The sequence below is a fragment of the Oxyura jamaicensis genome, chromosome 8 (assembly GCF_011077185.1).
Source record: "Oxyura jamaicensis isolate SHBP4307 breed ruddy duck chromosome 8, BPBGC_Ojam_1.0, whole genome shotgun sequence".
Taxonomy (NCBI): Eukaryota; Metazoa; Chordata; class Aves; order Anseriformes; family Anatidae; genus Oxyura; species Oxyura jamaicensis.
In genome coordinates, this window is record NC_048900.1 from 10,040,421 (window position 1) to 10,066,573 (window position 26,153).

Sequence of the window (26,153 nt, forward strand, 5' to 3'; positions counted from 1 at the left end):
CCTGGTTGGGTGTGCAAGGTAGTAGGGCATTAGTAGATGTTAGAGATGAGAGTTCTTATGCTTTCAGCTGTGACCTTCCCTGCCTTAAAAATGTGTGATCTTGGCTTTGTGAACTGGTTTCACCCTAAATTCCAATTACTTTGAAATAGTGTACATTTACTAGTGCAAATAGAAGGGCCAAAGACAGGAAAGGCACTTCATGACTCTTAACTATTTCTTCTTGTATTTCAGTTGTACAATGTGAAGCACTGACGCGTCCTGAGCAAGGCTCTATGGTTTGCTCACCTGATACCAGGAGCTTCAGTTACAACACGTCCTGCAACTTCACTTGTTCAGAAGGATGGAAGCTCAGTGGTTCTCATGTTCTTGAATGCAATAGTTCAGGAAACTGGAGTGCCAGTCCGCCCACATGTGAAGAAGGTACTTTATCTATGAATAGGCACAGAAAAGTGGTTCTAGTCAAGTGAAGGAGATATGTAAGGGTAGAGAAGATAACAGCAACCAGTGAGTTAGAACTTCTAGTGCACAAAGAAAAAAGCATAATGAAATCTCTGAATATGTTCCTTGAAAATAAAGGAGAAAATTCCTTGAAGGTCTTATTGGGAAATCCTGATTTCTTAAAAAATAACAAAAGCCCTAACCTGACCTTGGGTGTTCTTGTTTGTTCTTTAATAAAATATTTCTAATCTTGAGCTGTTTGCATATAAATAAGGAACTTTTCTAGAAAAGGATAACTTTGTAGGGATTTTGCATTCTTCAGTCTGCTTCTCAGTGGAAGAAGTATGGATTTGTAAATTTGGTGTGATAAGTCTTCAGCCAAGCAGTTCACCCAAGAAACTCACAGAGCTTTTCTGTGAAAGACTGTAATTTCACAGGGCAAAAGTCTCAGCCTTACCTTCTCATCCAAGGCAGTAAGAGCTGTCCCTGTTCTCAGTAGGCACATGCTTGGCCTACATGAAATGTCTTTGCTTAACGTGCTAAGAGCTCAACTCCCCTTTATTTGGGCATAATTCAGAGTCTTGAGTAATTTCTTTGGTTTCAGTGGAACTCTTCGAAGAGGAAGAAACCACAGCAGGAATCAATATGAACCAGAATGTGGGGGAAGAAAAAAAAAAAAGATAAGCATGAATTGTAGCTTGTGGCTGGAGGTTAGACAGACCATGGGATAGTTAGCCTATTGCCTTGCCATTGCTTTGGCAACAGGTGGCATAAATTTTGGTGTGTAGCATTTCATCTTGTGCACAGGATGTCCCCTATCTCAGCAAGAGATAGAACAAGCAAGTGACAAGCAGCAATTCTGGTTTCTTCCGAAGAGCACAAGGAAAAGGAAAAAACAGGCTTTCAAAGACCTCACATGCATCTTGGTCTCACTGAAACTTTTTTTTTTCAGCTTCTGAACACAACAAACAAGTCATCTATCCCTTTGCGGGTATAGCAGCCCTAAGTGCCTCTGTGTTGACCGCAGCATCATTCTTCCTTTGGCTAGCAAGACATTTAAGAAAAAAAGGTAAGAGATTGGACTGTTTTTATTTACCTTCCTGATTTTTGTGTGTGTGGTACCTCCAGATTCAAAAACCTTTCCAAAAAAGTGAAAGCTCATTTAAACAAATTACAAAATTATTTTCAGAAAGCCTGCATGTGTGCTACATTTGGCTTTATGATGAGCATTTAAATATCTGAAAGCTTTTTAAAAAATAATTTAAGAAAATAATTAGAGGGGGGGGGGAAAGGAACAGCTATTCATCAGTAATTACTGCAAGCGAAAGTGAGCGGGAGTTTGAGATGGGGTTAATAACACAGTAATAGCTGCCTATGAGATTTATTGTTAGATTGATGCTTCTTTATCAAATATTCAGAAAAAAAAAATAAAGTTTGCATGAAAGGGCTTTCATCTTGAAATGATAATATTTTTCTTTCTTTTTGCAGCAAAGAAATTCACTCCTTCCAGGTAAGTTGTGTCTCAAAAATCAGCATGAAAAGCATTGGAATCACTTTTCTAAAATCCATTTGATATATAACAGCTATCACTAAAGTACTTTTCATTTCTATTTTATAGCAGCTGTCAGAGCCTTACTATTGAAGGCAGTTTCCAGCATGCTGGCAAGATGGTTTAACTTCAGGTGTTTCAGGTAAGCATGCAAGAGAGCTATACTTCCCAGTTATCTTCCTTTTAATCACAGAAGTCATCAGAACTGTTAATTGCTATACAATTGCAGAAATAGCAATATACACTTTGGGGTACCTAATATGCATCTTGGTATTGCATAAAAGTTCCTAAGGAGGCTGATCAATTTATTTGGAAATGGTTATTTAGCTCCTAAAGGATGATTGTGCTGAGTTGCCTGTCTAGCTGTATATAACACTAGGAACACTTTTGTGCATTTTTGCTGCCTGCTGCATACAAAATTCCTCTGACATGAGAGCGAATACAAATCTATGCCAATTTTCTAATTTATAGTGGAATTTTGTTCTCTCTGCAGGAATTGAAGCCATCTTTACTTATGTCTCAGGTTTTCAGGAAATGAAACTGCATGCAGATCAGCAGCTGTCCAGATGTTTTTACCTCTTGCTGACAAGATGATTCACCTTGTGTATTGCTCAGATTTTGAACTCAAGCTGTCTGGTATTTTCATTGAAGACAAACAAGCAGAGGGCAAAATTCTGGCCTTCTGGCAAAATACTGTCTGCATTCAGTCATGTAGTTATCATAACTGGGAGCTTGCCATCTCTTGTCCAGATGGTGAGCAAATAGTAAGCTGCTGCCTAAAGAGGAGGCTGGTTTCTCCTCTGTTCTACTCAAAGGTACCTAGGTGAGGTGAAGACATGCATTATTTCACATCACTTACTACACTGCTGGAGATGCCTTCTCTGGAGACATATGTGATATACTTGCAGAAACAAAATAATTGGGATTAAGAAACATGAGCTGAATTGCTTTGAAGCCATTGATCTGGTTTATTGTTGAAATCAGTTTATTTTAAGATGATGTCCCAGACATAAATGGACAGTTACTTGGGTTTCTGCTGCATGTCCCAGAAAGCTTGTGGACTTTTTTGCTAATAGCACTAGGAATGTTGGTGCTTGTAATACGTACTTCAGTTTCTGAATGCAGCAAGTGGATCTGAAATGATCTCATCCCCATGGGATTACTGTAATACAGGTGTGTGTGTATATATAAATATTTAATTTCTTGAGTGATTTTTACTGTGGGTATTTCTGTACTGATAACAGTAAATGTTTAAAGCACCTGTTCCTGAGTAGGTCTCTGATCACTGATCTGGGCACAGGTCATTTTAAAATGTCAGATATGTTTGTAAGATTACATGACTACATATAATTTGCAAATAAAATGGAAGTCTCAGATTTGCATGTGTGTATATATATATTGCAAGTATGATTTATAAAGCTCTTAAAGGACTTTAAATGAGTCTTAAGTTATGTTTAAGTTATAATCATAAATTAAACATCTGCTTGACTTGGAATTTGGTATGTATTGTTCTATTTGTAACATTATTTAATAAAATGTTTTAAGTGTAATGCTCCTTTTCTGAAAACATCCATCTTTTACATGTGCACTGTGGATATGTGGCTTCAGGAGCAGAATATGAGGGTGTGGGGGAAGGACTGGTTAAACACTAAGTGTGGGGAGCTTGCTCTCTTATTCAGCTTTCCATGTTTTCATAGCAGTCAGGGAAAGAGTAGCCGGCAGATGGCACTGACTACCTGGGAGCCAGCACAGTCATAGCTAGACCCCAAACCAGCATTCCTGGTCCTGAAAGAAAGAGGAAGGCTCAGTGATGCATCCCATAAAGCAGGTGCTTGGACCAGCAGTGAGCTTGGAGAGAAAGATGCTCAGGAGGGAGAGGAGAGCAGAAAGAAAAGCAAGTAGGTGACCTTGAAGCACAGTTAACAGCACAAACCCATGCAGGACTTTCCCAGACCTTTCTGTTGGGATGTTAGCGGGGGGCTGGCAGAGCATGGGCTAGCTGGTGAGCACACAGCTCTGTGGATTTGGGGTGACTATCCAGGGGCCTCCACTCCCACCCTGGCTTGGGCTGTAACCAGACTGCCCTGGGCTAGTGATGGCCAGGTGCTGCTGGTGGCCAGGCACTGCTGTAGCTGGCCTTCCCTGGCCCTTGACACAGCTGAGGGAGCTGCACTGTGGCTCTCCATAGCAGCTGCCAAGGGCCAGCCCCTGAGGAAGCATGAGGTGCATTCCTGCCCTAGGTAAGGCTCAAGAGAAGCCATCAGGCCAGTGAGCAAGGGAGATGGTCAGGAGTTGCTGCACCACAAGGGATAGGGCCTGTTGCTGTTTATCCCAAACCGATTAACAAACAGAGTGGCTGCCAGTGCTTCCCCCCCCCTGCCTTGGCGGCAAGGTGGGGACCAACCGTGTGAGCAGATGTAGAGCAGTAATCCTTCAGGTTCCCTGAGGGGACGTGGAGATTAGCCCGAAACGCCCTGCTCTGAATCCCTGCAGGAGCTGTTTTGAGAGCTAAACCACCACATGGGTCCCCCAGCCTGTCCTTGGTGTTGTCCTCTACAGGCACAGTCCTGTAGCATCCTCTGGAGACAGCTGCTCAGGCCAGCACAGCTCCTATGCTGCTGCAGTCAGGGCAGCCCCGCTTTTCTCCCAAGAGCTGACCAGAGCTGGTGCTTCTAACAGCTTTTCTTTACCTCTGCTGGGATCTTATAGGGAAGTTCCTACCAGAAAAGAGACCAGACAATTATCCCACTCCAAATGTTCATCTCACGTGACTTCTGGAGGCAGTAAGAGTGATGAGACCCTGTTTGGGCAGGATTAGTCCTGCATTTCTCGCCTTCTCACAGCAGGTATCACCCAGGACAGATCCCCCCCAGAGAAGGTCCCCTTCCGTCCAGTGACATGCAGGCTACATCTATCCTCGAATTAACATTATTGCAGGGTGTAGTTAAAACCCCAGTCTGTACTTGTCCAGGTCCCTTGGTTCTTGGTCCTCTTCTGTCATGGTTTATTCCTGCTTCAGGATACGAATTGCCAGCTCTGATGTCATGGCATATCCAGGCCTCTAGGGTCTTCAGGAAGTCGTTTTTGTAATGAGCATGTCTCTGTCGCCGTGACTGTCAACTCAGCTCTTCTGTTGTTTGCTGTCTGTCTAGATCCTGCCCTGGCAAGAGTGGCCATGGGAATGTTTGCTGCCAGACAGTCACTTTGTAACTCTTGTATTGCTCCTACCAACAGTGCGCTGCCATGCGACCACCAAAGGTCCACAGTCTTTGCTGGAGGGACTTTCCTTATTTCCTGTTGCTCTATTTCCTGTAAATTCCTCAGTGCTTCCTGGGGCCCTTGGCATTGTTCAGAATGGGATCCTTGCTTTGCCTGGCATCTTGTTTTGGAACAGATACCTGCTTGTGCTGTGAGTTACAGAAGCTGTGAAGGTGACATTAACTGGGAGGCGTGTGTGTGTGCTTTCACGGCTTTGCATGTTTGCTGCTTGGTGAGCGGATGGTTTCTGTGGTACCACTTAACACTTACCTGATGAGCTACCCAGGCCGTTTTAGATTTTTGCATCTGCAGCCCAACGGAAGGGGACTTAGAAACAACCTTTTACTTTAAGCATTAAAGACAAATAGTGTTTGATTTGGGGTGGGAGTCTTTGGCCTTTGGTGGTATGGACAGTCTAAACCCTGCCCACATTGGGGTTTGCTTTGTATTTTCACAAATGATTAGCCATCAAACAAGCAGTCATTTACCAGGACCTGGCTGAAGTTGCTTTCCAGAGCTCTGGTTTTCAAAGGCTGGACTAGACCCAGCATTTGGCCACTGGTTCTTAGCTCACAAAGGTAGGTCTCTTCTACAGGCTCTGGAGACTGCGGGTCTTTGCAGCTCCTTGCGTGTTTTGCTGAGGACTGGCAGCAGGGACTTTGAAGCAGTAGCTTCTGCAGGAGTTGGAGTCACGAACAAATCACTAACCTGCTCAGCTCCTGCTCTGGGAGCTGTCAGAGGATATTAGGGCCAGGAGGCCAGACTGCGACATTCAATGTCTGTGCAACGCAACATACTCAGGCCTTTGTGAGTCTGTTTTCTGTCTTGCTCCTGTTTGGATTCCTCTGGTTCTTGCAGGGGACTGGCTGCTGCTTCTTGGCTTGAGCACGCTGCTAATGTGGGGCTGGTGGTGGGTACATGGTGAGGGGTCTTCTAACCCTGGGCCTGGAGTAGTATGTTGCCACAGTGAGTGCTTGAGCTGTCAGAGACACACAAAAACATAAGACATGCTCCCTGGGAGCCATATCTCCCATCAAAGGAGAAGTACAGCGTAGGTTTGCCTAACCTCCTGATGGTATTGGGCAGAAAAAGCCCAGTAGAGAGCAGAACAGCAGGCACTGCACTCGAGCCTGCATCGTTTGCAGTCATACTATGGGGCTCTGTAACTTGGTTTATAGCCCCTCCCATGCACACATCAAGGGTGAAATGATCAAAATCGCAGGTTAGCTTCGGCCAGCGGAGTCAGAATGGGTTGGTTGTTACTGCTACTCACCTGGTGCTATTAAATCTTACCTAGGAAGGAGGCAGACTTGGCCAGCACAATTCAGCCATGGCTCCAGTGGTGAGAGAAATCCACAGCCCAGAAAGTGCTTCCACAGCTGATGATGGCCAATGTTTTTTCCAGCTTAGGAAAACTGCTGCCAAGAACAGGTCTGTGTGCAAAAAAAGCACAAACACCTCAGCAAGGCAACAGATGCCCCCGGGCAGCTGCCAGCAGGTTTTCTACCTGCCTTCCCACTTCAGGGAAGGACATTCCCTGAAAAGCCCAACAGTTGCTTTGACTTTCAGCCTGGGCCAAGTGGGACCTTCATCAACTTCTCGCCTCACCAGCTGCCATGAAAGCAGCGATGGCAGGTGTGAAATTGCAGGTGACTTGCTTGCTTCTGGCACTCTAGTGCTGTCATTTTGGGCTTTTGACAGCTTTTGAGTGGGCAGGAGGGGGGGGTTGCGCTAAATCCATGCCTTTTGGAGCAGGCCTGGGTCATAGAGCTCTTGGGTAGAAGGAAAAGGGTTAAACAGAAGACAGGAAACACTTTGTTCAGGGCTTATTCTACAGAGCAATTTCTGGGAAAGGAGGGGCTGCAATCAAGCAGGATGTTTTTTTCTTTGGGATCTTGGGAAATCAAGCTCAGCCTGGCCTAAACCAAGAGGGAAAGACAGCGCAGCCAATGCTGCATGGAGCTGTGACGTCCCCACTGCATCTTATCGCATGTCAGTGCAAGCAATCCAGGTAGCACAGAAATCAGACGTGATGAAACTCTACGTTCACATGAGTAACAAAACGTGCCTTGGGGAAGTGATGATTTTAGCAAAAAGGCAATGAGAGTAGTCCTAGAAACCCTAAGACAGACAGATAGGGTTCTACCCCATCCTCAAGGTTTTCCTTGTCACAACTCATGCGGGGGGCCCTGGGGTGGTAAGAGAGGAGAGCAGGGGATGCTGTCTGCATCGCAGAGCTGTTCCCAGGCTGGAGTCTGATCTAGATCACCCTCAAAGGCAGCAGAGAGAAGCCCTGCAGGTTAGTTAGGAACTGCTGGGTCAGCATCAGAGAACAGAGAAGATTTTTGCTACTTCACAGCTATTCACTTTTGGCCAAGACACAACTATTTCAAACAACCAGATGTAGCAGAGGATACTGTTTCCCTCCACTTGCACACCATTTGACAGAGGCTGAATTATTAAGCCTACAGGGTGCCTGCAAGTTTGGCGGGGACAGGGCCTGAGGTAGAGTTGAGAGACCTCCACCATGTGCCTTTGGAGGAAACAGTGGCAGTTTGCATTGCGTGGTAATTGGCAAAGCCTCAGTGCATTTTGCACGCACTGCTCAGACATCCTCTTCATGCAGGGTTTGCTCAGGCTGGCGGTTTATTTGCACTAGAGCCAGGCCAGCTGTTCATCTGGACACATTTGTCACTCTGCTCTTTTGAACTGGGGCAGGTAGATATCACTGCTGAGGTCAGTACAGATCGGCCTGGTCAGTTTTCTGTTCCTTCTCTTAGCTCTTTCTTCAGGAACATTCAGTGCTGTTCTATTTGCCCTGCTGGAATAGAGGGTTTAGGTTTTGTGCAGAGTGGTGTAAAATCCCAGCTGACACACCAGAAGGTTAAAAGATCCATCTTTTCAAACATTGATTTTAAAATCCAGATTTTAAAAACCTACTGGACATAAAAAGTTTCTTGTGAAGAAACTGTAATTACTCACAAACAAGCATCTGGCTCACTGAATGCACGTTAAGTGCCGAGAACAAGTCAGACAGATTACTATTTTCTCCAGACTGCAAGCAGCATTTGTTCAGTTTGGCTGCAGCAGATTCATGGGCGGTCCTTCAGGCACTGACAAAAGTGTTTCAGATGCTGCCAGAGGAAGCTAATAACACACACGCGTTCCTGTGTGCACACGCACACCAGGCTGGTCATTGCTCCTGTTTTGTCACTTTTACTTCCTGTTTCCTTGCAGGTTTTGGTTCTTGGCCCGTTAAATGGTGAATGGCTCTTCACAACATCCTTCCTTGTCTGCTCTGTGGGAGCAAGCCTGTGCCGTCTGGCAGGTGATGGAAATTGGCGACAGGGCCTCTGGGGACTTCTCAAGCACTTTATTCATGTTCCAGCACGAGCTGGGGACGGCTGCAAATGGCAAACAGATTCTCTGCTTTCACGTCAACATTGAAGCGTAGCTCTGGAAGGTGACTGTGCTTCAGAGAAGTGCACTGGGCAGGGATGGGCCCCCTGTCTTTGAGGAGTTTGGGGAGCGTGGACTCCCCTGGACTTTGCAATGAGCAGAGCTAGCTCTGAAGGGCAGCTTTTTTCCTGAGCTTGCACCAGGGGAAAAAAAACCTGTCAGAGGATCCTGGGAAATGGGATTTGAGGGGCCCTGAGAAGTCGCCGACTCCAAACCCCTGTCCCAAGCTGAGAGGGATGGTGCTGCAGGTGGAGGTTGGTGCTGTGCACTGCAACCCCATGCAAAAAGCAGGGGCTTTCTGAGAGGGATCTGGGGGGCTGCAGGGATGCTCCAAGGGGTCCCAGGGACTGGGTCTGCAGATCCTAGAGAGCTGGAGCAGTTTGATATCTGAATCTCTGGCTATTTCAGAAATCTCATGCTAGGGCTATTAACTACTCTAATATTGGCTTGGAGGGATGAGCACTAGGTTTAATTTCCCGGCATAACTGGTGGCTAAGTCCGAACAACTTATGCCTCCACCTTGTGCCAGTGATCTGGGTTGGCCGTCCTTCTGCTCCTGTGTCTGGTGCAGGAAAATCCAAGCCTTCAGGGTGTTTGGATGCTGTAGGAACAGGTGCAACAGGGGACCCGAAGGACAGCAGATCAGAAAACATATGGGACAGCCCCAGCTCTTCATTAACCTAATTGCCATAGCTTCCACGAAGGTCTGCATGGTTCCTAGCGTGTTGCTTCCGGCACAGGCAAGCACCGGGCTCCGAGATAGAGTGCAGGCACAGTCCTGTTTTCTGCAGCCCCTTCCTTCCTAGAAGGGGCCCAGCAACCAGACCACCTCCATAAAACCTAGCCGCTGGGCCCGGGGTGCGGGTGCTCATGCCCAGATGTGCTGCCCTCCCCTCCAGGGAGAGCAGGGGGGTGAGGAGAGGGTTTTGAAAGCTCTGAGCTGCGTGCCTGTCCTCCATCCCAGGATGTTGCTTGCTGACTGCTGCTGCAAGGGCAGTGAGTTGTTCCAGCTGCAGGTGGTTGGTGGTAAGTTTACCAAGCCAGCTCTCACCTGCGTGTTTGATGGCATGGGAAAACCTGTAGGTATTTATAGAAAGAAATTGCATCGTGACTGGCAAAAAGAGAGCACTCCAAATGCTCTTTGGCTAAAAAGCACAACTGGGCTGTTGTGCTTTCCTTGGGATTTCAGACCAAGCAAAGGAGAGTCAACAATCTTCTCTAGGCTTGTTCAGTGCTCAGGCAACAGCAAGCTTTTTCACTTCAAAGGCTTACTCTTCCTCACTGAAAGTACTTGGGGGACAAAATCACTCCCAGGTTAAAGATTTGTCTTTTCATTAAATTGAATTGCAAATAAAGCTGTTGTCCTAAAAACGCTACAATAACCTCAAAGCTGCCTGAGGTTCGAACATGTCTTCTAATAAAAATCCTTGTGTTGTGCTGCGAACTGAAATTTGAAATGAGTTGTCCAAATGTCTGGTATAGAGGAGCCTAGCCAGCCAGCACACTCTTTGTAAGGGAGCGGCTATTCCCACCTAAATGCTTCACTCCGGCAGAGAGCCTGGATCCTCTGAAGCTTGGGGATTTGAAGCACAACAGAAGGGGCTGCCTTGAGAGGTGCAGAGATGCTAGTGAGCAAGGAGGGAGAATGCAGTATCCGATGCGGGCACATCTTGTCTGGCCAGCCAAGCCAAATGTTTATCACCTTTGGATTCGCCATGCTGCCCACAAAGCAAAACAGACGTGTAGTAGTGTTGGCAATCTCTGTAGGAACCTCCTGTCTGCCAGATTCCCTCTCCCTGCCCTCCCAGCAGGTGCCAGCTGGGTTTTTTCTTCCTTTCATCCTATGATCATCTTTCATCAAAGCAAGCACAGTCAGGGGACGCAGAGCCCAAAGGCTTACTAAAATTAGGTCTGATCTTTGGTCCTGTTTGTAAGTTGTTTCTAGGCCCGGTGGCACCTGATGGGCAAAGTGGCTAAAATCAGGGTTTGCAAGTCCTAAGTGCACCTGTGTTTGTATGATTGTTTGCAAAGTCCCTCGGAGCTGCTGCGTGCCTGTTAGAACAAAACAGCACAGGCAGATCAGAGAGCCCCCGTGAAACCGATTTCAACATAGACAAGCAGCCTACGCTATCAAAGTAGCTGACAAAGGAGGATCACGGGAGAAGCACCGAGGCTGTGATTTTGACACAATCAAACCACGTTCATGCAGTGCCCGTGACTCAGTGCTGGAGTCACGCAGGTTCATTGTGGAGGTCTCTGGATTTTCTGCAAAAACAACTAATGAACAAGATGTTAAGTCCCTATTAAGTTAATGGGGCTTAAACAAATCTTTCAGGTTGGATATAACGTTTTGTGCTGTAGTGGATCTGGATCTTGCTAATGCTTCCCTTCCCCCTTCTTCCCATCAAAGCTACTTAAAAAACAGTGGTTAAAAGGGAACAATTAAGAACAGCGGTTCAAAGCACAACGTGTGACCAGAATAGGTGTTGGGAGTGGTGATATGAAATGTCTTCAAAGAGGTGATGAGTAAGAAAAGAGGCAAGGAGGGAGAGCAAAAAGTATGTGTTGTGCCTTTTAAAAATTATCTTTTTTTTTTTAGCTAGGCTTGTGTATTTTTGAACAAAGAGGAAGCGTTGATGTCAGGTCTGTGGTTTGTCTGTGATTACCTAACACACTGCCTAGGAAGTTGGTGCCAATTGGCATTGCTGTCCTCACACCTTGATACACGAACCCTGTCTGTCCCCAGGCTAGAGCACCCACTGGTGCAGGTCTGAAATAACAAATCATCCCAACTCCTGTCTGCTCTCTGGGCACCAATTTTGGTCTAGCTCAGGTCTTCATGAAACACTTGGGTGGTTGGCAGCGCTCCACTAGACAGACCTGTGCTCAACCTGCAGGCTACAAAACAGGCTTCTAAAACAGGCTTCTAAAGAATCTTCTTCATGGAGCCAAGGAGAAGTTGGTCCTATTACACAGCAGCCTGGCTTCACCATACTGCGCCTCTGGTGCAGAGCTCTCTGTGTTTTCCCTTCTATGTGTTGTCCCTGTATGCCGCAGCGTGTGAGGAGGAAGGGCCGTATGGGTTATATTGTGCCCGAGGTCGGGGATGGAGCTCTGGTCCAGGATCCTTTTGGGAGCAGGAAGGAGGCAAGTTAAAAACAAACAAAAGGAGGTGGTTTTCTGCTCTTCATTCACTTGCCCTCCCAGCACCTCCTTCCACACCCTAGGGAGATGCAGGGGAAACCCTGGTGTCAGCTCTGGCTTGGGGCAAGGGCTAGCTTTTGAAACAGGCTGATCCCAGATTGTTAGGAGCTGTATAGGCCAAACCCCACATCTTAAACTTCACCTGAAAACAAATTTGCAATCAGTCCTAACGACCATGCTCCCAGGAAGCTTTGTACAGCACGCTTTTATTGTGACTCTGTCTGTAAAGTTCTACAGCCTCTTGCTTGACAAAAAACAACAACAACAAAACAACAACAACAACCAAACAACCAGCATTTTTTTTCCTCCTAACAAGGTTTCCTTAGAAATGGATCCACTGCTGAATCCCGAGTCTGCCTGGCATATTCTGGGGGACATCTGGCGTAAATTCTTCATTATTAGATTACATTAGTTGCAGCAATAATCATTCACATGGGATTATTACATCCAAGCTTGTCTCATTGCCTTTATCCTTTCACACATTGTCTTTCCTGGTTCCCCTTCAAAGGGCTGTTGTGAGTCTGTGCTGGAGCAAGAAATTAACTCGTTAGTAATTTATGCATCATTTCCTCCAGCCACATGTATTTAGGGCAAGATCAATAAAATATAATAAGGAAGCGGGTGGGTATTGCCACTGCGGGGCTGAAATAATTCCTTTGGTATCACTGTAAATCCTTCCCTCACATATGAAAACCTGCAGTCCTGTCCATCATTAGCTTATTTTGCTGGGCTGTATCAACAGGACATTGATTCAGCTCCTTTGTGTGCTTGCAGACAGAGTTCACGTCCTGCTGCTCCTGCTCACAGCCACACAAAGTGCTCTGCGTGGAGGATTCTGTGCTTCATAGCCTTTCTTCTGGCTCCTGTCGCATATTAAAGCCGTGTCACCTAACACCGCAGCCTGATTTCTGGGGTGGCTCTGCTCTCTGGCATCTGCTGCTGTATGCTTGGTCTGTGGAAGGGGAAGGGATCACCAGAGGGATCTGGGCACGGCAGCTCAGGGCAGGGAAGTCTTGCAGTCTGTGGGCACTGGGGCAGCAAACCTGAGTGCATCTGCAAGGTCAGTGGTGGGGCTGAGAGGACGTGGAGCCCTGCACTATCGCTCTGGGTGCTGGACGGTCCTTCCTGGGTAAAAGAAGGGAAGTTTGGATCTGTCTCACCTGCGGCAGTTTAAGGATGGAAGAGGAGCAATGCCTGTTGTGAGAAGAGACAGCAGACAGCTTTCTGGGTTTCTCTGGTTCCTAGAGAGGCCCAGAGCTGATGCCAAAGGGCACCTCGTCTTTCCATGTCTTGTCCCGGCTCCAATCCAGACACCCCTACAGCGTTTCACCTCCGTGAGAACATTAATTTGGGGAATTTGCTGCCTTTTCAGATTAGGAGTTTCCTGAATATGCAAGCAAAGTCAAACCAGCAGTTTGGCACCCCTGCTAGCTCTGTCTGCCTGGACTCCCTGGGGCTGTTTCTCCTGTGGGAGATGTCCTGGTGGTTGGCACTGATGTGGAAGAGGCTTTGTGGTCCACCTTGTCTGGTGATCTGAGGGGATGACAGCAATGCAGGGGCTCTGGTTTCTGAAAGCCTCTGGAAGGAGAAGTCTCAAGATCACTTTGCACTCTAGGACCTGCGTGCTTTCTTGCTGTAAATATGGAGAAATCCAGGAGAGGGAGGGGTTTATAAACCCCTCACAGCTCTGACTCATCCCCCAGAGGAATATTCTCGGTGCGGTGTGCTGGGCCGGGCAGCACACGGCGTACGGGATGGGGCAGCACAGTCGGTGCAATCCTGCCCTCCGCAACCCCGGCGATGTTGACACAGCCTGGAGGGGAGCACAGAGGAGATGAGTTCCCGAGATTATCAGTGCAGACAGGGGAGAGGAATGTTGTTTGCTTGTAGCTCCTCTCCATCTGCTCGTAGCTCCTCTCCATCAGGACTAGCAAAATCGAAACGCGGAGGGAAGATGCAGGCGGACGCCCACACAGGGTTTGAGAGTGTAACAGAGATAAGCAGGCACAGAGACAGAGCCAGGGGCTCTAACTTCAGCACTAGAAAAACTGGTTGCAGCACAGGCTGGTTGTCTCCTGATAGCCTTCTGGAGACAAGGGTCTGTCCAGGTCACCCCTACGCAGCCAAGGACGCGGCGCAGGAATGCATATAGGACATTTCTCCCCTGTCACCCACCCCCACAGTCCTCAGACAGCTTCTCTGAGGCAAAAGCCAGCTATGCCTGGTCTCCCCTGGAGTCCAGCAGCGAGGTGGCGAACATTGCGACCTTCCTAATCGCAAAGTTTGTTACCGTGTAGAGGGGGGATGTTTGCAGACGGGAGAAAAAAGGCCACCTGGCAGAGAGAAAGGAAGAGAGGAGGAGGAAAGCAGAACCGAGATGGGCAACTTGTGGAGCTGTGACAAGAGTTCAAAGGACAGTGGCTATTGCAGTCTGGAAGTCAGACAGGCTGGGTACAACCCAAGGCTGCTCATGGTGGGATGACAGTTTTTTGCTTGGTTTTCTTCCATCAGGAGCCAGGGTTAGAAAAGAAATCGCTTCCAGGAGACAATTTCTCAGCAGAGCTGCTTTGGACCAACTCCTTTGTGTCGCGCAGCCTTTCGCAGCCAGCCCTCCCCCCGGCGTTGCAACACCTCCTGTTGTCCAAAGGGACAGGAGCCCAAGAGCAAACACAGGAAACCCCAGCCCCGGTCAAGGTCTGGGAGGTAAATTTGTAACTTAGGACAAATTGTGAGGATGCTGCTGTGTCATGCGCAAACACTCCTTTCTTTCTGATCCTCTCCTTCTCCAACAGCCCAGCGCGGATGGGAGAGCTGATCCCAAACCTCCCTTCATGGTTGAGTCTGCTGAAGAGCCAGGACACAGGTTGGAAATGCAGCCGAGCACGCAGGCTCCTTATTCCCTGGAGACAGGCTCCTTCCCTCACTTCTGTAAGTCCTTGCTTTGTCCTCGTGCGAATGGGTCGTGCTGAGCTGCAATGCGGGCTGCCAGCTGGGCTGAGCCTTACTGGGAGTTTACTTCACGTGAGGATTTTGGAAAGAAACTGCTCTCCCGTTCCTTCAGCAATAGTTTCTTCTTGAGCTTGACGAGGAGAAGTACAGTTCTGATGGCAGATGTAGGAGACTTGTCCTTGTGAGGCGCAGCCACGTGGATCTGCAGGAAAGTCAGTCGCAAGGATGGTGGGAGGGTTGGAGGTCAGGGCTTTCAAAGAAAGGCTGAGCAGCTACTGCTGCTCAGTGAGGAGAGGACAGAGGAGCAGCAGAAGTCTTCAACACTAGGGACAAGTTATAAATGGATGAACTCATGTCGCAGGAGGGAAGGCTCAGGTTAGGCACTGGGAAGAACTATTTAACAGGGGTGGTGGAGATGTGAAGGGACAGCTGGGCTGGGGACGAGGTGGCAGCTCCATCACTGAATGTCCCTGGTCCTGATCTGGGGAGGGAGATGAGTGAGAGGAGCTCGCCAGGTCCCTTCCAGACCTGTTTTCTATGAGTTTGTGCTTTATTCCTGAAGTGGAGGGCATTCAGGGTGTGAAAAAGGATACCGTGTGTAGGGTTGAGGCCTGCAATGGCTCATGTTAAAGGAGTTGTGGGGATCAGCCCATACAGGTTAATAAAGGATGGGTGGAAGTTAAACGTAAAGTTAGCCACAAATTTTCTTTGAGAATAAGTCTTTTAACAAAGGGCTGTTTCTCCAAAAACTGAAAGTCTCCTTGGATAAATATTTTGTCAACTGTATTAAACATGTGTGTGCATATGTATACATATACACTTCCATATATGTGTGTATGTATGGAGGGAGAGAATTGAGGTTGAGAATTCCACTGGAAATTGTCAAAATAATCTTGTTGATTTCAGATTTGTTTGAACTTGTTTTGTGTTTTGAACTGACCCAATGTATTTCACTACCTCCACTGCGTGTGAGCTCTTTACAGGATATGTACAACCATATCCTGAGCACGGGGAATATATTGAGTTGCCTTTGTGTATTTCCAAGTCACATAAGATTTAAAACAGCAACGTCTCTTGCTTCTTGCTTAGTAAATACATGTCATGTATCCGTATCGATATGGAATTTAATTAGCATCAGATGATACATGGTTCGGATGATTCCTGTCTATCGGGTAAGCCAGTGGCACAACGCTGGAATCGATTTTCCTGGCTGTTAATAACAGCTGCAGCAGCCGGTGGATGCGCTGTTTCTCCCAGGGATTATGGGGTGCAGCAAATAACCCCGATGTGGTGCCGCAGGTAGGTGGGGGTGCTGCTGGTGCTGCCACCCCCATGCTTGGGCACGCAGTGAGTGCCCGACCGAGGGCAGCCCGGTGCCAAGGCATCAGCCAGCCTCTTTGCACCACGGGGCTGAATCCTGGGAATCCAAACCCAGCTGGCCTGGGTGGGGATTGCCCCCAAAAGTCCAGGCAGAGCATGGCTGCCCTAGGTGTGTCAGCTGCCTGCATGTCCCTCTGTCACCTACCTTTGCTAATGTCTGCCCTGAAGGTTTTAGCACCATCATCTGTGAGGTGAGCCTGGAAAGATATCAGATGTGTTCCTTCTGTTGAGCTTCCTGCCCTGCCTGGGACAGGGCTTGGCACCCTGTGACCTGCATGGCCTGAATCCATCGGTTTTGCAAGATTCCCTGCCTTTTTATGGGGGTGATTCACTGTATACTTGAGAAACTGCAAGTATATTCCTGGGTGCTGACAGCTCCGTATCTTACAGAACCCTGGACAAATAGGTGTGCGAGTAAGTGAAGGACAGGGAGGCTCAGAGACCTGAAGAGCTCTCCGAGTCACAAGAGCCAGAAAGCCCTCAATCCCACTGGCCTGCTCCCATCCCTCGGGATGAAGGAAGGCTGCCTGGTGCTCGGCCCCAGTCCCAGTCTCAGGCTTCATCCCCAGCCTCTGTTGTCAGGAGACGAGCCACAAAGGATTCATCACTGGCTACAGCCAACAGAGCCCAGAGTTGAAATCTTGCGTGCGCTGCCAAAACCAGCTCGCAGGTACTCACAGGTTAGTCCCTTCCACTCTGCATCTGTCAATAAAGTGCGTGTCCTTCCCCCCCTGACTTTTCCCAGCTGACCTTTTGAAGCACGGCTGGGGGTTCTGCCCCCTCTCCCCTTTGACAGCTCTGAAGATTCACCCTGAACTTTGCTGTGATGCCTGGTTTATGGCAGGGACCAGCAGCCTTCCCTGGGTACAGGGCTAGCCTGCCTTCCTCAAAGCTGAACTCACGCATGCCTGAAAACACTTCAGGGAGATGCTGCCTATTCAGGGGACAAAACGGTCCTCTTCAGCTGGTGAAGCTCGGAGCTGGCTTTTGCATGAGGAAGAAACTTCTGTGTTGAAGTCTGGGAGCCAGGAGATCACTGCTGACTGAAATAAAAGGAACAAATGCTGCTGCTACTACTTTCTTGTAGCTCTGGTGACCTTTTAGAGAGAAAACTTATTGCTTGACCTGTTCCTTGCAGCAGAGAAGGAACAGTAAAAGTCCTTTAATTCACTGATGAGGGGCAGGTTTCTCCTAGGCTGGACCTGGAGTGATGTAGTAGGGACTCCTGCAGTGGTAGCAGTAGGGGGATTTCTGTGAGTTTTTTGCAGGTGTTTTGAGTCCTGATCTACTCCAGCTGACAGCTCGGGTTGGGCCTCCCAAGGGATTTTTTACCCAGAGAAGGAGAGTAGAAGGTGGTTTGGAGGTAGATGTTCCTTCTGCTGTGGTGAGTCTGCTTGGTTTCCCTCCTTGCTTCCGCTGCAGTAGCTAGCTGGGGCAATTCAGAAGTGGAGCTGGGAGTCCTCACCATGAGCCCTGTGTGACACCTGGCTCTGCTCTTCCTGAGAGTCCTTTGCTTGTGCTGAGCAGCACCTTTCAAGTAGGTTCCCTTGGGAAAGGGGCAGGATGGGGTGGTAGGGTGGTAGCTTGTGGCTCATCCATGTGTGTGACAGCAAGGGCAGAGAGGAAACTTATGGGAAACTGCAATATTAAAAAAAAATGAGAGCAAAGCTGGAAATGCCAGGATGGAGAGGCACCGTCTGGCATAGTGGTGTGTTGCTGTGCACTGCTTTCTCCAGAAGCATTGACAGATCCTGAAAGAGACATATTGGGGCCAGGTATGGGGTTGTCTGTTACCTGAGAGCAGTGTCAGAAGTGGTGGCCACAGGGCAGGGAGGCCAGGCTGCTCCATGCCCAGCTGGTGGAGGTTCTGCACCTTTGGGGGTTTTATAAGAGTTTTATCTGTGCTTCCTGGTGTAGTTTATATTGCTGTGGCTGTATGTAAGTATTTATGATGTAAAACCTCTGTTTCCTGTGCTTTGAGGAGGAGAAATGTTGCATTGCAAATCTCATGGAGGAAGCTGTGCTCAGAGACTGAGTGAGACTAGGGGGTGGATCCTCCTCCCATTGGCACCAACCCTGCTGGGCTTGAGGGCACCGAGTCGGAGTGCATGAGGGCGCTGGGGCTCCTTTGGCAAACAAATAAGAGCACACAGTCCCTCAGCACCCAGAGAGCTCATGGTGTGTGTGCTGTGAGCGCAGAGCAGACAAAATTTGCTGGGGGAGCTGGCTGCTTTGAGGTGCTGCATACCCTTAGGGTCCTCAGCTGGAAGGAAAGGATCGGAACAAATGTCTCCTGCTGGCCCTTGGTGTGGGAAGCAGCAAGGTTATGGGAGGATAGAGCTGTGTTTTGGGAGGAAGGCTGCTCTGCAGGGGCAGCGAAGGGGTTAAAGCGCAGCAATTCTGCCCAATCAGTCCGCCTTGCCCATAATAAGCAATTAACAGTGTAATTGTGCAAATCCATATGTGGCAGTAATTACCAGGGAGATTAATGGATTCCTTCCTTTCTGAGCGGACCCCACCACAGCTTGCCAGCGTCCTCCCGCCACCCAAAAGGACTTGGCGAGGGGGCGAGTGGGAGCTGCTGGGTGCTGGGCACTCCATGATGAACCTGGCCAGCAGGGAGGCCCCGTGGGGACTGCCCTGTGCTTGTTTAACTAACCCTTTTCATCTCCCTGCATTTCCTCACGGGCTGCCTGGCTTGGATCTGGCTTCCCGAGGACAGTTCGTGCACGGCCTGCCGTGTCCCTGCCCTCCCCATTGTCCATTCATTCCCCGCTCCCCTCTCCCCCGTTTAGCCCTAATTGCTGCAGAATATCACGTTTGTTTCTCCTCTTTTTTTGGTAGCTTTGTTGTTTTAGCTGCCGTGGGTAAGCCAGCACGCTGCTGAAAGCATACAAGAAGCGAGGAGGGACGGCAGCCAGGGAAGTGGGGTGCTTGGCACCGGGCCTTGGGGTAGATTTGCAAGGCAAAGTGCTGGGGCTGTGCTTGGAGAGGGGCACTTCATGGGCACTCAGCCTGCCACGTCCCTTGGGATGAGTTTCATTAGGGGCATGTGGCAACAGAAGCAAAGAGTGACCCTTCAGCAGGCGAATCCTTCCCCTCCAAGTGCTTTTAGGGGAGTGAAAGGGGGTGGAAGAGTATTGATCCCTGCTGGGGGAGAAGGGAGTGAAGAGGGAACCATCCTGGGCTCCTCCGCAGCTGCGCCTTGGGTATGCAGGATGCAAAATCCCCTGTCCCACTCAGCAGCCTCACGGCCAGCCTTGCCTCTGCACCACGCATGTGGGTCTGAGCCGTGTGGCTCCACGGAGAGCTCAGCCCTGTGCCAAGCCGTGATCCCTGCCCTGACAGCTCGAGCAGGAGCTGGGCAGCGTGATCCCATGGAGAGCCTGACGTGCCGGCCTTCTCCGCACGCACGGGGCTGCGGGTGCCCTGGGGTGGCTGCGCTTGCTCAGCCGGGGATGGGGCTGGGGAGCCAGGTGCCCTTTGGAGCCTGGGACAGCACGGAGAGATCACATCACATCTCATGTCAAGCAAAGGTCTCATCTCCTTGCTGTCTTCCTCATCAGGCCAAAACATGATGCTAGGGTTTGAAGCTAGGCCTGTGATTTTATTTATTTGTTGCCCTCTTCTCTGTTGTAGCCTCCGGGCTTCAGGGCTGGCTGCCCCCGGGGTGGACATGCATGGACATCCCTACAGGGCACCTGCTCACAGCTGTACCCATGGGGATGGACAAAAAGGACTTTTTTCTTCATATTACTAAGGACAGGAACATGGCTGTGCATGGTGCTCGGCAGAGACACAAGCGAGGCTGCCCTCCAAGGAGGGTTGCTGGTGACGGAGGAGGTTTTGGGAGATGCTTGCCTGGAGGAGATGGGGATGCATGGAGAAGTGCAGCTTCACACAGGAGCACGAGAGGTGGAGAGCCGTGACAGAGGAGCTGCTTTCAGCTCTGCCTGGGCTCCTGGGAGGCAGGCTGTGCCATTAACTGGGTCTTCATCCCGAAGGAGGCACGGGGGCAGCTCTTGGCTCTTGCAAATGGGAGGTTTGTTTGCTGGAGAGCTGTGCCTGACAGCGTCAGCTGAGGCCGTCAGCTCTTCTAGCTCTTCCATTTCACCTGACCAAGGGTTCATCGATGCTCATCCTCCCTTGCTGCTGTGTCATCCTAGGTTAGAGGTTACATGTGCCAAAAGCCTGGCAGGTATGTGCGTCTTCAAGGTCCCACAAGCAGGACAGACCCAGAAGTAGCTCGTGTCTCGGCAGAGCAGCCCTGGGAAGCTTCCCACCTGGCACACCTGCCCTGCAGGGCTCAGGAATACTTGTGGCACTGAGGGATGTCTTGCACAATTTCTGGGATACTTTGAGTGTTGGGTCTTGGCTGCCCTGGATTTAGGCTCCAGGGTTGCAAGATTTAGTGGACAGAAATGATTTAAAAGCCTTGCTGATGGAATGGGCCTGGGGAGGCTGTGAGGGCAGCCTGGCTGTCAAAACTTCCCTGTGGAAACAGCCCTTGGCCTGTGCTGACTCCCAAACTGCTCTTGGGAATGATCTGATGGAAAGTGCCAGGGCCTGTGATTACAACCAGCAGGACAGACCCTGGGACCATGCCCTGGAGCTGGTGAATGTGCTGGTACAGATGTAGCCTTTGGGGCTGTGCTGCTGGAAACTGTTACAGCAAAGAACACAAAACACATGCCAAAAAAAAAAAAAAAAAAAACCCTCTGTGGAAAGTTTGAGGCCTCTGGATTTTGCAACTGGGATGTGTTTGGCTAAGAGACAGGACTGTGCTGGAGAAGCTGCTCAGGCATCTTCAGGGCTTGCTTTATTAAGCAGTGTGTGGGTTTCTGAAGTCGGTGCACAGCAGTGCATCGCTGTGCCTGCGTTATCCCAGCCCCTTTCCCTCCTCCTGCTGCACGGAGCTGCTCCTTCTGCTCGGAGGCTCGAGCGGCTGGGGCTGAAACATGTGGCTGCGGGCAGGCGCTCGCTGCTTCTTCCTCTCCCTTTCTACTGGGAAGAGGTTGGGGGCAGAGAGCAGATACTTGACTGTGCCAGCAAATGTCACTGCACATCCCTGCCAATTCTTCATGCGTTTGCTCCTCGCTGCTGCGCTGTCTTGGCTCTCTGCGTGGTGTGCTCTGTGCTTGCCTTGATCCAGGGCTGTTGCTTTTTGTGAGGTGGAGGGAGTTTTGTCACGCTCACAAGGCTTTAAATAGCGGTGGGTTTTCTATTTGGGGGCGATCATGTGGCTTTCAGGAAGAGAACTTGTTTGAAAGGTGATGGAGGCTGTTGATAAGGAAAGGGATGCTCGCTGCCGCTGGCTCCTTATCTGCCCCTTGGCTATGCAGGTGGGTGAAGGGTTTTGAACAGTTTCTGTGGGGAAATGCTGAGGGGAACAGGTCTCGTGGGAGAAGGTTTAGGCTGAGTTTCGTGTTGTGCTTGTCTCCCTTTGGCTGCCACAGAGAGGTGGGTCCCAGGAGAGGGATGTGCTCATCTGTCAGAACAAGGCAACGATGGCTCAGTCACCTGAATGTCAAACAGAGCAGGCTGGCTGTCTCAAACTGATGTTGCTTGGGCAAAGATGTGGTCTTCATTTGTTTTCCTGGTGGCTCAGAGGCATTATAGGTGTGAGCCAAGGGACCAGCTACTTGCAGCCATGCAAACTTGCTCCAACACTTGCCTGAAGCTCCATGGAGCTCAAGAGAGCCATCCCCGGGAAGACCACATCATTACAGAAATGGGTGAGGTCTTTGTGCGTTGGAGGAGACAGCAAAGCACTAAGAAACCTGCCCCTCCTTCTTCCATGTAGACACCTTGGTGTAAGGGTGGTGCGCTTAATTTCCTTCCCCTGACCCAAGGGACAGTCTGAGGTCTGCTGGAAAAGGGTTAAGGTGCCCGTGGCATCTGGAGAAGTGCTGCAGAGGTGGGATCCAGGTGAGCACCTTGGCTCCTGAGGAGCAGCAAACATCTAAAGGAAGGCAGAGCAGCCCTGCCATTCCTCTGTGTCTTACAGACAGGGCCTCACCAGCTGGACAGAGGACAATCCCAAAGGCAGCTGGCTGAGAAGAGCTGACTGAAGCTTCAATAGAGATGTGGCTTTAGAGCCCTTGGTGTCACATGGCCACAGAGCTTTTAATCTGAACCAAGTGCTAATTTGGTGTAAAAGCCTCCTTCCTTCTTCAGATCTGTTTAAATGATAGCAATGGGGCAGCTTGATAAGGCAGGCTTTGTCCTGCGCCAGATACAATCTGTTCTCTGGCTGCCAGGGTATTGTAGGCATGAAAACACCAGAGAGGCAGCCACGATTTGGTACAAGCCCTTGCCGTGCATTGAGGATACACCGGGTAGCCAGCTGCCTGCACCATGGCCAGACCCAACGAGAGCAAGCTTACTGCCGTGGCCTTACTTACTTGGAGAGAACGTGGGCTAGAAAGCCTGTGGGGTGTGTTGGTCCCCCTCCCGTGCCCCTCTGTGCCATGCTATGGAGAGGGAGGTGTCCTACAGCGGGTATCAACCTCAGGGCTTTCACATCCGTGGTGCTGTGGTTGGTGCTTGCTGCTGTGTCCCCAGCCTTTAAGGGGTGGGTGCCAGCCCCTGGCTCTCAGGTGCCTCCAATCCTTCCTCCCCTGAGAAGGGAGCTACTCAGAGCAGAAATAACCCCTTTACCTTGAACTCCGAGATCCACATTTGCCTGTCTGGTATAAATAGAGCACATGAGGCAGCCAGATGTGATGGAGATTGACAGGTTGTCTCTGGAGTTTTGCACTTGCTGAAGCAGGAGGAAATGTAAAAGCACGAACGTGGGGATGCACGGAGCGAGAGCAGCAAGAACAGCCCCCGGCTGCTTGGGGCATGGGTGACGTCCACCCCAGAGGACACAGGTCGTCTCACAAAATTCAGGTCTCACAGCAAAAGAGTGAAGAATTGAGCAGGGTTCAGGGGGAAAAAAAAAAGGGGGGGGGGGGGGGAGGCTTTTTGAAAGTTTTCCAGGAGTTCTGCAGAGATAGGTGGGAGGACAGAGTTTTATTTAGGTAGTTTGTTTCTGGGTAGTCAGAGAAGCCCTGAAATCATGGGGATTTTTATTTGAGGGATTTTGTTTTTATTTGCTGTCCTTACAAGCACTAATGCAGGATTAACCCAGTCAAGGATCCATCTCCTATTGAAAAATTTCCTCCGAGGAACGGTTGCTGAGGGAAAACAGCAGCATTGCAGGCAAGTGCAAGGGCTGTGTATTCTAAAACGCCCCTGATAACTTGGGGGCTGCTCTCAGAGGATGAGGGAATGTCATCCTTCATTTCTCTTTGAAGGAGGCCAAGCTAGCTGTTCTCAGGCGTGCAGAAATGCCAGCTTCCCATCATGTGTACAGCAGGGCTGGAGTAGGGCTTGCATGTGCATTACAGCTTGGAGTTACTCTGGCAGTCTGATGAAGTTTGCTTGCAGGGGGATAGCAGGGAGGCATCAAGTGAATCTCATCTTGGTGTGTGCTTTGAAAGCCCCTTGCTGAGCACCAAATGATTTATCAGAGCGGGCTTTATTAAGAGCTGAGTTTGTTTCCAATCCAACTCTTTGTAACTGAGGGCTTTTGGTCAGAGACCTGCCTGAGATCTGGGTGATTTGGGCGCTTGCCAGTGGAAATCCTGGCTCACCCAACCCACGGTCCTGGTTCTGTAGCCCAGCTGTCTGCCCCATACCACTAACAAGTGACGGGGGGTGCTTTCCTTGGGATGCAGACGTGTTACTTTTCCCCTTGCAGTATTGTGGCAGCATTTTGTCTGCATGTGCTTCTTCCTGGCAAAGCCTGAAAGGTGGAGGCACCTCACTGGAAGGAGGCAGGGGAGCCACGAGCTCCCAGGCCCCGAGCTAGCAGCCTGCAGACCCAGCATCGCCCCTCAACGCAATCCGTGCCCAAACCTCTCGATCTGGCACACCACATCTCCCTGCTAACAGCCACGCTCGTTCCCCCACGAACCCTGACCCCAAAGCAATGGATGCTTTTGACAGAAAAGGTCCACAAGGCTGTTCCTTTGGATCCACCTTCCCGGGGATATTTTACTGCATGCTTTTCCATGACGCTGCCGCTGCTGACCTTTCTGCTCTGGCAAGGGGGAGTCTCTGGGAAGCACATAGGCAGTGATTCTTCGCTCTTACAAAGGCTGGGATTGTTGGCAGCTTGACGCCCCAGAAAGTGTCTAATTGACTTGACTCTCTCTTGCTGGGCTCCAAATGGATTTTCTGCCTCAGGATATCTCGGCGTTATAGTGGACCTGTTGTTTTTGCTCCTCGCATGATATTAAAAAGTGTATTGTTGGAGCAGAAAGCCTGAGTCAGAACGGATGTGCGGAGAGAGCTGCCTGTCGCCCCACAAGTGAGTGCCAGGACAGAGAAGCAGTGCGGGACAGGGTCACCTGCCACCCACCACCAGGGGCCAAAAAGCTTCCTGGAGCATCCTGGAGAATAAGCTTGGCTTGGTGGTTTAGAAGAGTGCTAGCATTAAAAGATCTTTTTCTTTTCTTTTTTTTAAGCTGTTTTTTGTATGTTTGCCCACTCCACTGCAGGCTTGGTCCTGGATGCTCCCTGGTACTGTGCCTGGAAGCATCTTGTCTGCATCTGTGTCCAAAAGCACTCACGCTGCACCGGTGCCTGCTGGGGGAGGTAATTCCTGGGAGGAGTGGGCAGCTGGGCCCCGCAACCAGCAAAGCTGCTGGAGGCGCTTAAGCAAGCATAAGAGGATTCAGTGACACCACTGATTAGCGTCGAGGGCCTCATTATGGTGCTGATAATTGAAGGACTCCCGAGGTTTAAACAGACTGGGAATTATCTGCCCTCGGAGCCCGCTCTTGGCTGCAGGGGACGGTGCTTTCTGCAAGGTAGGCAGTGCCCTCCGAGCTGGGGACAGTGACCTGTGCCCTCCGGACCCTGCTGGTCCTGGACATGGGCAGGGGACCTGGTGGCACCCGTGGGGCTCAGGGGGAGATGGGGAAGGTGTGTGGAGGAGGAGAGGGCAGTCTGTGTTGCTGCGGGTGTGTTGGTGGTGCTGCGCTTGGGCTGTGCTGCTGCTGGTAATTGCATTAGCCTGGTGGGGCTCTGGGGCTAATTTCATTAGCTTGGTGTCTGTGGTTATTGCTTCACGAGAGATAGTGGTGGGGAAGGGCAGGGCTGGGTGGGGAAGAGCTGGTGCAGCAGCTCCCTTCCTCTCCATCTGCGAGGAATGGCCAAGTTAACCTCACTCTGTCCTGTGCCAATGCCAACCAGTACGGCAGGCACTGAGACTGGGTCCGTCAATCCATTTGCCTGGAGAAACCCAGCCTTGAGTCCCTGCTCTGTCACCAAATTATTATTTGCCCTGAGCACATCACTTGGCATCTGTGTGTCTTCCCTCGGAGGTGAGCGGGGAGAGGAAGGGGCATTTTGGCTCACGGGGCACCCAGCTTGGTAGCCCCTGATGCACCCCAGGGGCCATCCAAGGGGAGCCCCGCCTCGGCCACCTGCACCCCGTGGGTCTCTGCAGCTCGAAGCAGTGTGATGGGAGGGAGCTGTGCTTGCAGCTGTGGGGTTAGGAGGGCTGTGGCCTTGTTGTTTGCATATGCTCTTGCCACATGCATGCCCACAGACTGCCTTTAAACAGAGGTGGGATGGGAGTCTGGGAGTCTTGGTCATGTTTGGGGTTTTCGTGGTTCAATCCCCTGTGCAGGGAATGAGGATCATATTTAATCTCTGCTTTCCTGGTTCCGGGGCAGGGTGGGATAAGATTGATTCAGGTTTGGGCCTTCAGATGTTCAGGGCCTGGCTCCAGAGTCCAATATCTCAAAAGGCTGGGTGGAGCAGTGCCAAGAAACCTTTGGGATGCTATTCCAGCGTGCTGCCAAAACATCAGCTGTGGTACGGTGGCCCTGGGGAGCTGACGGGGACCCAAGGAAGGCAG

At 50.0% G+C, this 26,153-nt stretch overlaps 1 protein-coding gene and 1 long non-coding RNA gene across 7 annotated transcripts in view; both read left to right on the forward strand.

The window, feature by feature from the left end:
* The first annotated feature begins 238 nt into the window (after positions 1–238).
* On the forward strand, positions 239–3,517 carry LOC118170921. Of its 2 annotated transcripts, XR_004752924.1 has the most exons (5): positions 239–420; positions 1,391–1,507; positions 1,927–1,948; positions 2,057–2,129; positions 2,481–3,517. It is a non-coding gene; the product is annotated as an uncharacterized LOC118170921 (long non-coding RNA). The 2 variants fall into 2 exon arrangements; XR_004752923.1 differs by lacking the exon at positions 239–420 and having other exon boundaries at positions 460–1,507.
* An 11,111-nt stretch (positions 3,518–14,628) lies between these two features.
* Positions 14,629–26,153, forward strand: part of RXRG (retinoid X receptor gamma) — a 35,589-nt gene continuing 24,064 nt past the window's right edge. For 2 of the 5 annotated variants that reach the window (XM_035333541.1, XM_035333543.1), the window contains exon 1: positions 14,630–14,836. In XM_035333541.1, coding sequence (XP_035189432.1) covers positions 14,656–14,836 — 181 coding nt within the window. In that variant the 5' untranslated portion in view covers positions 14,630–14,655. Of the gene's footprint in view, positions 14,837–17,629; positions 17,775–26,153 lie in introns of those variants that run through there. The other 3 variants (XM_035333544.1, XM_035333540.1, XM_035333546.1) reach the window with 3 other exon arrangements.